Below are 12,268 nucleotides of genomic sequence, written 5' to 3' on the forward strand. Positions count from 1 at the left end.
TGCTACCATTGGAAAAGTTATGCAGTGAACAAGGTGGCTACTCTAGGACCATACTACAGTTCAAGTATAATTCCTAATTTTCAAGGCTAACTTTTCAACAATTCAGATGTCTTCTCCAATTCAGCCTTACGTGTTAGGTATTACTGCCTTTCACATACACACAAACATATTAACAATATAAAGTCTGTGATTCCAACATATCCCAAAATTCAAATTCAATTCAATTAAACGGGATATATATATATTTAAAATATTTAATTCAAGGCACGGAGTTTGCATTTGCCATTTTGTATACTCATACTCAAAATAACTTTTACAAACACATGTCACAAACATTACGGGATATACTAATCTACAAAAAGTTGTTAATTGTATAAGAATTTCAAACTTAAATTTACCTAATCAACTTCAAGATATCTTGCAATAATCTTCCATCTGTTAGATAGATTGTTCTGGAAAGGACAGTTACAGGTGATCAAATTGAGAGAATTCTATTATATTTTTCCCCACAGCTTCCTTTTCCTTCCTTCATAAAAATAAAAGCTAAAATGAAAAACGTGCCTCAGTGCATTTATTGATATGTATAAATTCAATGGGATTTGGATTAATGTAAGTTGCAATTTTTCATGTCTACTGTGAAAAATTCACGCATAATTCGCATATAATTCCTGGAGCCAATAATTTACGTAGAATTCCCAGAATCCAAGGAATTCCCGGTGATTAGCCACCCTGAGTGAACAGCCCCATTATAATTTGATCTTCAGAATTTGCAGAATTGTGAACTCAATTACAAAGTATTTATGTAATATCTGATCTCACAAAATTACAATTTTACTGATAAACCAGTATGCTATTATTGCCCACTACCGATAAAGTACCTACTAATAAGCCTCAAATACATAACTTATTAATTAAACTTTCTCAATATCTCTTAACAATGTAATTTTCTAAATGTTTTAAAGTTAAAAAGGGTTTAAAATTTCATTTTTCACATTGTTTGCTTATAGTTCGAAAAAAGAAATTAGGAGAATTGAGTGAACTTCATCCCAAAGCAGTTGAAGTCCGTTCAAGGGGTTTACAGGGGATGAAGTTCCACGGTGGACCAGTTCTGATCTTAGATCCTCCTAACGCTCCTCGCCCAAAGCCCCGTTTCAGTGTGACTTACCTCAAAGGTATGTGAGCAAACATTAAGAGAGGGCAAACTCTTCACCTAATCTTTCTTTGCTTCATTAACACCTGTGCCACTACTGTATCTTCTGTACCTGCACCACCTGTCTTTGTTAGTGTATGTTCTGTTAATGTCCTTTATACCTAATGTCTGGCAAGAGCTTTTATAATGAACAGAAAAAAATTCAAAGAACAAGGAGAGCTTAATAAAGGGAATTTTGAAATCTTTGCCAATTGATCATGTATTCTCGGTTGTAAAAGAACTGTAATTGAAATAAAGAAGGAATATATCTCTAGAGGCTAAAATGAGAATAGTTATTGCTAATAATATTAGCATATATTTTTTTGCTTCTTTTTCCCCATTAAAAAATTCAAATGAGATTTTGGAAAAAGTTGCTGTGATGTTTGAATTCTTCAATGTGGGAAGCTTTCAGTCTTTTTCAGTATTCAACTCTCCCCACCCCTCCTCATTTTCGGAATTGAACAGACTTTTAGCAGTTTGCATGTTTGAACTTCAAATGCCTTAAACTATTTTAAGAGATTCATTTAAATTTCCTGGACTCACATTGTTGCCAAAAAGGTGTGCACTCTATATGATGGACTTAAAATAACAACACTACTAATAAAAAACCTAGATCACTATTTGTGTGAAACTGTCAAGGTATGAATCTCGGACAAAGACCATTATGAATTAAAAGCTAGAATTTTGTCACCATGTGCTTGCTTGCAACAATCTTGAATTCAATTTAGGAAGTGACATTTAACAGCAAATTGGCATTCTATGAACTTGTGGTAAATTAATCTACTTTCATTTTTCAGTTTTCCCCCCCACCAATACTAGTGTTACAAAAGTATATTACCTGCATAGAAATCAATATTTTTTAACAAACTTCTGTAACATATTCTGGTACCATTTGAGTTAAACTATTCTGTATGTATCTTCTGGAATTATTCATAAATATTTCATAATAATTCATGACTGGAAGAGAGTTATTTATTACAGTTAATACCAGAACATAAAAGTCTGATTATCTTGTTGCAGTAACTATAATGTATCATACCTCCAATAATGCCCAAGCTTGCATCTGAAAGACCCAAAGTTTTATGGTGAAACATTTAGACTTTTAACCACTATATTTGATTTATTATCTATGCCAACGTTTTCAAGACTGGTTCTGTCTCGGTCTTCGGGGTCATGAATTTTTGCTGTGTTCGTATGTGGTTAGCGTGTGTTGGGAGAAGGTGTCAGTACGTGGTCAGAGTGCAAAGAAACAAAACTAAAACAGAATGACTGGAAGGCTTATTTAGCTGTGACCAAGGACCCACTTTGTCTAGTAGTCTGGGCAGGCAGACCTGCTTTGCTGCCTTCACACCACCGAAGGAGGTACGCCTACCCAGGCTACTAGGCAAGTTTGACCCTCGGTCACTGCTAAATAAGCCATTCAGGCATTCCATTTTCTTTTCATTTTTGCACTCTGGCCACTACACTGACGCCTTGTCCCAACACATCCTGGATTTAGGAACCATTCACATATGAAAACAGCGAAAATACACAACCGTGAAGATTGGGACAGATCAATCACTGAAATGTTGGTACAGATAACAAAGCAAGTACAGTGGTTACAAACAGTTCATCACGATCACTACCACTGATCAGCTTCAATGTTCTACATAATGCATTTTAGCTATTGTACACCACAGTTTTACCTCTTCAAGTTATCTGAGATAATAAGTATGATTGAGGAATTGATGAAATGGATAAAGGTAAAATCATAAAGAAACATGCATGACAATTTGGGAATTCCCTTTTTGGTAGATATGGTACTAGTGAATAGCAGGGTTCCACAGAAACTTGAAAATAACTTTTACCCTATGTTGATTTTTTTCTTCACATTTTTTTTTAGAAACCTTGCTATGCTATGCCTTTATGCCGTTCTTTGGTGTCAAACTCTCCATTGTCTCAGGTTGCTCTTACTTTCATTAAAAATTAGATAAAAATCACATGTACCTTGTTGGGTCTTTCCAATTTTAATGATCATTCCGAGATAGCTGCAAAGTGTCATGTACACAGCAATATATTTGCATACTTTTAATCCTTTTTATCTGTTTTAACCTTTCCATCTAACATTGTTTTTACATCTCTGAAGATTGATCGAGCTTGGTCTGAAAATTCAGAAGACGAAACAAGGTACATGCTATGATATTATCTTGTTTTTAATATGTAGATGAAACATGGCATAAAATACTATGTATATTTTTTTAATCTTTCTTTTGTGTTGAGGAATAAGCATTATTTTACATGTCGTATCCTTTATATAACAAAATATGTTATATTTGGATTGCACGCAAAAAATATTGCCACTTCAATCAATATTTTTAAATGTTTGTGTAAAATATTATGCTTAATCAACATTTAATCTGAATAGTGAAGCAAATGTTCATGAATGTTAGATATGAAATCACTTAATATTAGTATATTTGTAACTAATATATTTGTCACTCGTATAGTCTAGTCACTGACTACAAGTCTTGTAGGAATTCTGGAAGTTATTGTATGGGTCTGGTGTCTGTGGAAGATGGGTCAATACTATGCTAAAAACCTCCATCATCCATTTCATCAGTTCGTTATTCATCCTCACATTTCAGTGTAAAATGACCAAGACAGAAAGAAAGTAAGTTTTATGGGTACTGGGATAGTGCAAAGAATGATAGAATAAGAAAACCTTGGACAGACATCATCGATGGGTGTGATTTTGTTGGGAAGGAAAATTTTTCAAAATTCGAATATTTACCACACACTGGTTTCCATATGCCACAGATACTTGAGCAGTACATCTAAATGTATGCATATTAGATGGATAAGTTAAATTAAAGCATTTCTGAAAGCCATTTATGGCTACCCACCTACCTTGGTCTCATATTGAAGGAAAAATGTTGTGTGCAAAAATCTTGAGGAAATATAGCACCCATGGGCTTTATGTATAAAGGCTTTCTTTAAAAATAAGAGAAAGGAAAGGAGCATCTATATCCTCATTTAGCCATTTCACTACCTTGATATTATTAATTATGTTTAAAACTGTGTATAGCCATATTTTCAATTAGGAAGTTTGGTCTGGTGTTATAAATAAAATATGATGGAATAATAAGTGGTAATTTTTTACCAATGTAATCTTATTTTTAACCACATAAAAATGACCTATAATAGAATTGCCTGCCACTAAACATATCCTCAAGATGAATTACCCAACAACAATCATTGTGCATTCCCTACATGAAAATGTGCAAAAAATATTTTGAACAACCTTACCTCCTTATAACTACTACAAAATTTAAATCCAGAAAGATTTTGAAATAATTTTGGTCAAGTTTGAAAAACTGAACTTCGTGACACGGCCACCTTTTGTGGGTCAATGTCTGTTAAGAGGGTGACACATCGTCGGTGCACTCACAGAGTCCCATTGCAGGTGTATTCTTACTTTCGAGACTGGAGCCCACAACTTCTTCTTTTTCATGTAGCTCCCAATAGTCAATTCTGTACTTACTTTGCTGATAAACTTCTTATTACTGAAGTTTGAAGGTAAAATGGGTTAAAAATTAAAATATGAAGATACTTAACAATTTATATTCTTGTATTATCCACATTGTCAGTGTGATGGTTTATTATATAAGGAAATATTGTCAAAAATAACTTTAATATTATGTGAGAGGAAATCATGTATAGTATTATGCAACTGAATGGTTTGAAATTTAAATATGCAATTTTCTGAACATTTGCAACATTCTGTGCAGTTGTTACTTTTGATTCATTTGCAAACATAACAGCAAATGTATTTGTCCCTCTGTACAGAGTAATATTAATTCACGTGTCTCAGTACTTGCAAACTCAATTTATTTTGCATATGCTGGGTTTAATCCAATAATATAAGTTGTACCCACTGTACATGTTAAAAAGTAATAGTATCTTATTCTTTTGGTTTTATTTACTAGTGCGACAAAAATGAAAGTTCTGAGTGTGATCATCAGGAGGCAGTGAAATTGAAAAACAAATTGTAATACATGATGTTGGTACCCTGTACATTTTAGCTTATTTTCAATTTGTTATCCACCTCTGATGATCTCATAGGAATGATTGCAGTATTAGATTTAAACCGTATCTTACAGGATTGATATCTATCCATCTTTTCATAACCTAGTTTGTGATGTGTGGTACAGTGAAATGCATAAATATTTTGAGGCAAAATGTCCACTATTTTCATTCATTTTTGCTTACTTTCTACATATTTTTGGGGAATATACGAATGATGGTGGTGTTTTATTTCAATACTTGAACCTCACATTGAGTAAAACAAAAGTGGGTGAATATGGCGGTGGCAATTTGCCTGATAATATTTATGCTCTTCATTGTACCCATATTACTTTCCCTCTGCAATTTAATGGGCTAAGAATTACACAGGTTCCAAGAATGGACATTTGTTTTTATTCGATCAGCACATCTACTCCCAGTACCACATTTTCCTGGCTCTCCTGTGCTTCCTCATTCTTAGTTATAATCATCCCCACCTAGTGGTTGCATGACCTTGTAGTTGGTGGTGGGGCTAGCATACTCTGATGCTTCGCTAGGCTATACCAGCAGTAGCATAGCTACCAGTAGGGTCGGCATGCTGGGCAGGCTAGTGAGGAGCAGCCAGACAAAGAAGCAACCTATTGGTCAACATCTCCGATGGCGGAATAAGATGGATGGTCATCTCGACAGCAGATGAACCTAGAAGAGTAAGACCTTTTTTTTAAAAAAATGTGGTTCAGCTGGCTCCGGCTGATAGTACCATGTACGAGCTCCTTGCCAGGGTTACGGTGAAGTCTTCAATGGCAGATGCGGCAGGAAGGAGTCCTTCGGTATGGTGCAGATGACGGAAGAGGCAACCACTGCCTTGTGGTGAAGAGGAATCTTCAAAGGCTAAAGAAGGAAACCGCTACAGAAAATCACCATGCTTGGAGGCTTAGATAGCAGCCCTATCCCCAAGATTGGATGCTGTGGGCTAATAACCCACACACCTTAAATTGACCAATTATAGAATCTGAAGTGGAACAAAACCGGATGGATCTTTAGTTGACAACCTTTGGCATGAAGAGGCAAACTAAAATAGGCTTCTGGAATGTCAGAACCCTGAGGGAAGTAGTAAACTGAGACATGTAACAAAAGAAATGAAGAAATATAAGTTAGATATAATTGGCAGCCTCCCCAATGGTGCAGTGGTAACGTCGTCGCCTTGTAATTAAGGCGTTTCAGGTTCGATACCTGGTGGAGGCACAAGTGGTTCAGATCCCACTTTAAACTGTAGGTCCAGTCCCGATTAGCCTTACTATGCATAAAGTGGACTTAAAACACCAAATCAAACAATCACCAGATATACTTGAGTGAAATAAGATGGACAGACTTTCGAGAGATGGTGACACATGATGGAATCACATTTCTTTATTGTGGGACAACTGGAGAAAATGCAGAACATAGGAATGGTGTTGGATTACTTCTTAGTAGAAATGCAAAGAAAAACCTTATGGAATGGAAGCTTATCTCGGAGAGAGTAATGATTGCACGTTTAGAACGAGAATTAGAAATGTGACAATCATCCAATGTTAAGCACCAACAGGAACATCAGAGATGGATAAGAAAGAAAAATTCTACCAAGAACTAAATACAGTTATACAGAACGTAAGGAAAAGAGATGTTGTTATAGTGATGGGAGATACGAATGCAAATGGAGAGATGTTTATCAATTTCTGTGCAAACCATGATTTAATAATTGGGCGAACTCTCTCTATGCATAAAGGATGTCACAAGGTTAAATGGGTGTCCCTAGATCATACCACAGAAAACCAAATTGACCACATTACTGTCTGTAAAAATTTCAGAAGATCCTTATTAAATGTAAGGAATAAATGGGGGGCAGATATTGGCAGTGACCACCACCTTGTAGTTGCATACTTTCAATTTAAGATAACATCAGCTGGCAAAAAGTTTGAAACAAGGGGAAAAAAGTTTGACATACAGAAACACATGATGAAAGTAAACTGCAAGAATTTAAGCTAGAATTAAGAAACTGCTTTCAAGCACTCTCCACTTTCACTGAAGATGAAACAGCAGAAGCTTGTGATATTGAAGAAACTTTGAATGCTATTAGAGATGGATATCTCGAAACTAGTGAAAACATGCTTGGATTTAGGAATTATAAAAAATAGAAGCTAGAAAACAAGCTAAGAACAAGATTAAATCAATACGGCATGCGTCAGCAGAAGGCAATAGCACATGCAGGATACAGAAAGAGATAAAAGAATGAAAAAAGTGTTAGAAGGGACAAAAGAAAGCACAGATAGCTGAAGAAGCAGAAAAAAGAGGTGATCTAGAAGAACTGTGTAATATTACCAAGAAATTTTCAGGGAAAGTATTTAGAAGGAGTAAACCCATAAGAAATAAACAGGAAATTTTTTTATCCATTCAAGAACAGCAATTAGAAAGGTAGAAGGAACATTTTTCATAAATCCTAAATAAGCAGGATGTATTAGAAGAGCAAGAAGAAATTGCAAGGGAAGATATATCTGACCCAAGGATAAGCCTACACCCACCATCACGTGTAGAAGTGAGAACAGCCCTCAAACAGTTAATATAATGCCAAAGCACCGGGAATGGATAGTATTACTCCTGAAATCCTCAAAGCAGATATTAAAACCACCATTGACGTGCTACATCCATTGATAGAGAAAATATAGGAAGAAGAAAATGTCCCAGCAGAATGGAAAGAAGGGTTAACTGTTAAAATACCGAAGAAAGGAGACACCACCAATTGTAATAATTGGAGAGGAATAACACTTAAGTGTACCAAGCAAGGTGCTTTCCAGGATAATTTTAACCCTTTCGGCACGTATGGATATATTTGGAAAGTTTACAGCCAACATAAGATTTTTGACCCTTTTGTGAAAATTAATTTCTCTGTTACTATTTGCTATATACACATGAAATTTTGCATACTGATTCAAAATACTAAGGGATAGAAGTTATCGTACAGAAACGTTATGTATATTTCTTCAAACGTCAGTGTTGCCATCCCAAAATATATTTCAAACTCAAAAAAAAAATTTTTTCTTCTTACATATATCTATACTTTTCCAAGTATTCAGTGGATTATGGATATTCATTACAGTAAGGTAAAATTTTTATGTATTATTTATCAATTACTATTTATTATTAAGTACGATTACATTGACATCGGACACATAAAGCGGTGTCAACATCATGAGAAATAGTAAATTTACCATTCATCTGGGAAAAGAAAGATTACGCGAAGCATACAAGAAATAAAGTTGATATTGGCATACAAACATATCTTCAGACCCTCAATTTTGTGTTTGAATACAAAATACTAAAGTTTACAAAATAATTTACAAAAGTTTATGAAATTTTCTTCAAGCATCAGTGTTGCCATCTCATAATAATAAAAATTTCTAAAAAATTTCATTACCATTTATTTTTCAAAAATATTCAACCAATGATACATATTCATCCACATAGCCTCCCCGATGGCGCAGTGGCAGCGTCGTCGCCTTGTAGTCAAGGGGTCCCGGGTTCGATACCCGGTGGAAGCACATGGCACAGTGGTTCGGATCCCACTTTAAACCGTAGGTCCAGTCCCGATTAGCCTTACTGTGCATAAAGTGGACTTAAAACACCAACTCAAACCAAACCAATATTCATCCACATAAGGTATTTTCTTAATATTTTTATGTGATATAATTTTATAATTTCGTCAGTGTTTCAAACTAAAAAAAATAGAATATGAGTAAGAAATGCAAAAATCAGTTCATCATAAAAACTGATATGTGGTATGAAAAAATGAGCTACATTATAGTTTTTGAATTTTTGATAACGTGAAATCAGCAGAAGTTCACTTTCGTGTGATAGTCTTCAAAGCATCCTATGAGGCACAAAGGAACTAGTACCTAGGTAAATGATTTGTGAAATTTCAGGAGGAGAGATGTAAATAGTGTAAATTGTCAAAATATTGTGTTTGTAAATAGTGGTATGTACCATACTGTATGAAGTTTGTGATGTCTAGATGTTTGATGTATATTGTGAAATGTGGTGTATGTGTGAATGGGTTCAGCCCTTGTTGGGCACCATACAGTTTTAGCTGGGTTTTTTTTTAATGAAAATCACGCTAGATGTCTCTTTTGCAGAATATATTTGGATATTTACGTTTGTCCTCGGTGAGGGATAAATTGGAGGAAAAAACATATTTGCTTTGTATCTATCAAATCACATTTTTTACACATATATCCGCTGGAAACAACCTGGGACAGCATTGTCGGCCATTGTGTGAACTCAACAAAAAGCACAGAACAGGCGTCACTCGTAAACATGTAAGCAAAACAAAGAAACCGCACTTGTGCTGCACCTACCGGTCAAGTTATGTACTAAAATATCGAGCCTTTGCAGCGAAACAATCGTCGAACCACATAGAAACAAGCAAGAATTTTCATAGACACTCAAAAACGAAGAACATATATATATATATATACGTTATCTGCGATTTGAGCGCAAAATGGGAAAATGTATATATACGTTCTCCATGCCGAAAGGGTTAAATAGAATCAAGAACATAGTGGAGACTCATCTCTGCTAAGGACAGGCTGGTTTTCACCAACATTGTGGTTGTGTAGACGTTATTTAATTCCTTAAGAATTATCCTTGAACGGAATGCAGAGTGACAAGAGTACCCTTTACCTGACATTTATTGATTTTGAAAAGGCATTTGACTCATTGAAGAGAAAGTTTATGTGGAAATCACTAGAACAATATGGTATCCCAAGGAAGATTCTGGCACTTACCAAAGACATGTAAGTTGGCTTCAAATGTCAGGTTATACATGAAAGCAAACTTACAGAGCATATAGAAGTGAAGTGTGGAATACGACAAGGTTGCATTGTCTTGCCAACCATATTTTTATTGGTTTTGGATAGAATGATGAGAAGGGTGAAAGAGGGAAGAAGAAGAGGTATTGAATGGGGTATAGTTGATAGGTTAGAGGTCTTGCAATTTGCTGATGATATTTGCCTCCTAGCCCAAAAATTCAAAGACTTATGAAGAACTAAAACAACTTGAATAGGAAGCAAGAAGAGCTCGATTACACATCAATGTAAATAAAACGAAGGAGATGAGGGTAAATAACAAAAATAAAGAAAGGCTAAAACTCTACAACATTGAGATAGAACAGGTTGACTCTTTTGTATACCTGGGAAGTGTAGTCACCAAAAATGGTGGAGGAGATAAAGATGTCTAAAGTCGAATGGAGCTTTTTACAACTATACCCAATATGGAAAAATAAAAATATCTCCAGAAATACAGAAATCCATATTTTTAATACAAGTCAGTCCTGCTTTATTCATGTGAGACATGGAGATTGACTCAGCAGATTATACATAGGCTGCAAACTTTTGTTAATAAATGCCTACGGTGGATAATAAATATAAAATGGCAGTAGCGGCTCGTGCCTAAAATAACAGGTGAAGAAGTATATTTATAGGCAATGAAAACAAATAGTAAGTGCCAGTGCCCCCCCCCCCCCCAATTTAAAACGTCTTTTTTGTCTTCATCCGTCCATCTGGAAAATGGTGTCTGCAACAAATTACACACTAAGTCATTTACTGGGTTCATTGTAGAAACCACAGCTCAACACATAAACACAACACACGATAGGAAACGCGAAACACACACGCGGAACAAGATCTCGCGAGAACGCGAAGATTTTGCCACAAGCACTGGATGCGATGTTTTCTCCGATGAGAGAACTGCTTCATCTAGAAGGCGACACCCGTTCAAGGCCAACGCTAGGTGACGTCACCGTTGCCATGACAACCGGCTGAGTTTTCCGCAACCTAGCGGTGTTTGCTCTTGGGTTGGGACGAACTCAATACGTGCGTAGCGCCGAGCGGCGTGTTATTTGAGTATTATCGTGTGCGTTCTGCTGGGAAATAGTTAAATTTAACAAGCAAATGAAAAATGTCAATATTAATTTGAAAATTAGGTGAAAACATCTGCACTTGTTGCACTTGACCAGCCGCCACTGCCTAACATAATAATGAATGAAGACCTATGGGAAGTCACCAACCATCAACCAATTAATATGCAGATAAAAAAAAAAAGGATTGGAAATGGATTGGACATACTCTTTGGAAATGTGCTGAATAAATAGAGAAATGTGCATTAGACTGGAATCCTTAGAAAACCGAAGACATGGCCTACCTAGGAAGACCTGGAAAAAATCAATTGAAGAAGCAGCCTTGGAAATGGGAAAATCATGGAACGAAATTAAGAAGATGGTTCTCAACAGGACCCAATGGAAAAGTTTCACAGATGCCCTATGCTCCAAAAGAAGCAACAGGAATTAAGTCATAATCATGATGCTGCTTTAAGACCAGAAACTTAGGACCTTCCGCTCCTTGTGCAAAAAACAAAGCCAATTATGGAGTGTTTTTCATGCTTCTAGCATGGTGTATTCCTTGGAATGTTACTTATGATCACCATGCTCCTTAAAATGTCACTAGTATCTTTCCATTGTATGTAACTCATTTCACAAATCATATTGTCTATGTTTGACTTACATGCCATGTGATCCTAACAAGAGATTTTCAAATAAGCTCCAAATGTGTGTAACTTATGTTTTAAATGTGTAAGAAATGTGCACATTACAACAGAATTTTTTGTGTAATAAGTTGTGAATTGAGTATCAGTTCTGTGCGTGTTTGTGATGCAAGTACACACAATTGGCCATAAGGGATTAGAGATCCTTTCACTGCTAAATTTTGACACTGGAGAGCAAATATATGTCATAAGGATGGATTGAAATGATATTTTAAATACTGATAAAGTACTGACAAAATTGCCAATACCATTAACATATTCCACAAACAAATTGCATATATTCCCTGAAAAACTTGAATCGTGTATTCCCCTCCTTAATTGGTGTCGATAACCAGATGACTGAAATGGGTTACAAATGCACTGTATAGTTACAAAACCACAGTACATGATTTATACTTTTATGTGTAT

General features: G+C 35.5%; 1 protein-coding gene across 4 annotated transcripts in view; it reads left to right on the top strand.

Annotated features, from left to right (window-relative positions):
• LOC145994722 (uncharacterized) overlaps positions 1–12,268 on the top strand; it is a 74,368-nt gene that overhangs the window by 43,998 nt on the left and 18,102 nt on the right. For 3 of the 4 annotated variants that reach the window (XM_083130923.1, XM_083130926.1, XM_083130924.1), the window contains one exon: positions 1,008–1,172. The exons of the other annotated variant lie outside the window; for it this stretch is intronic. In XM_083130923.1, the coding sequence (XP_082987049.1) occupies positions 1,008–1,172 (165 nt within the window). The remainder of the gene's footprint in view (positions 1–1,007; positions 1,173–12,268) is intronic. 4 annotated transcript variants of the gene reach the window in all.

Source organism: Lepisma saccharinum, chromosome 11 (assembly GCF_977018435.1).
Source record: "Lepisma saccharinum chromosome 11, izLepSacc3.1, whole genome shotgun sequence".
Lineage (NCBI taxonomy): Eukaryota > Metazoa > Arthropoda > Insecta > Zygentoma > Lepismatidae > Lepisma > Lepisma saccharinum.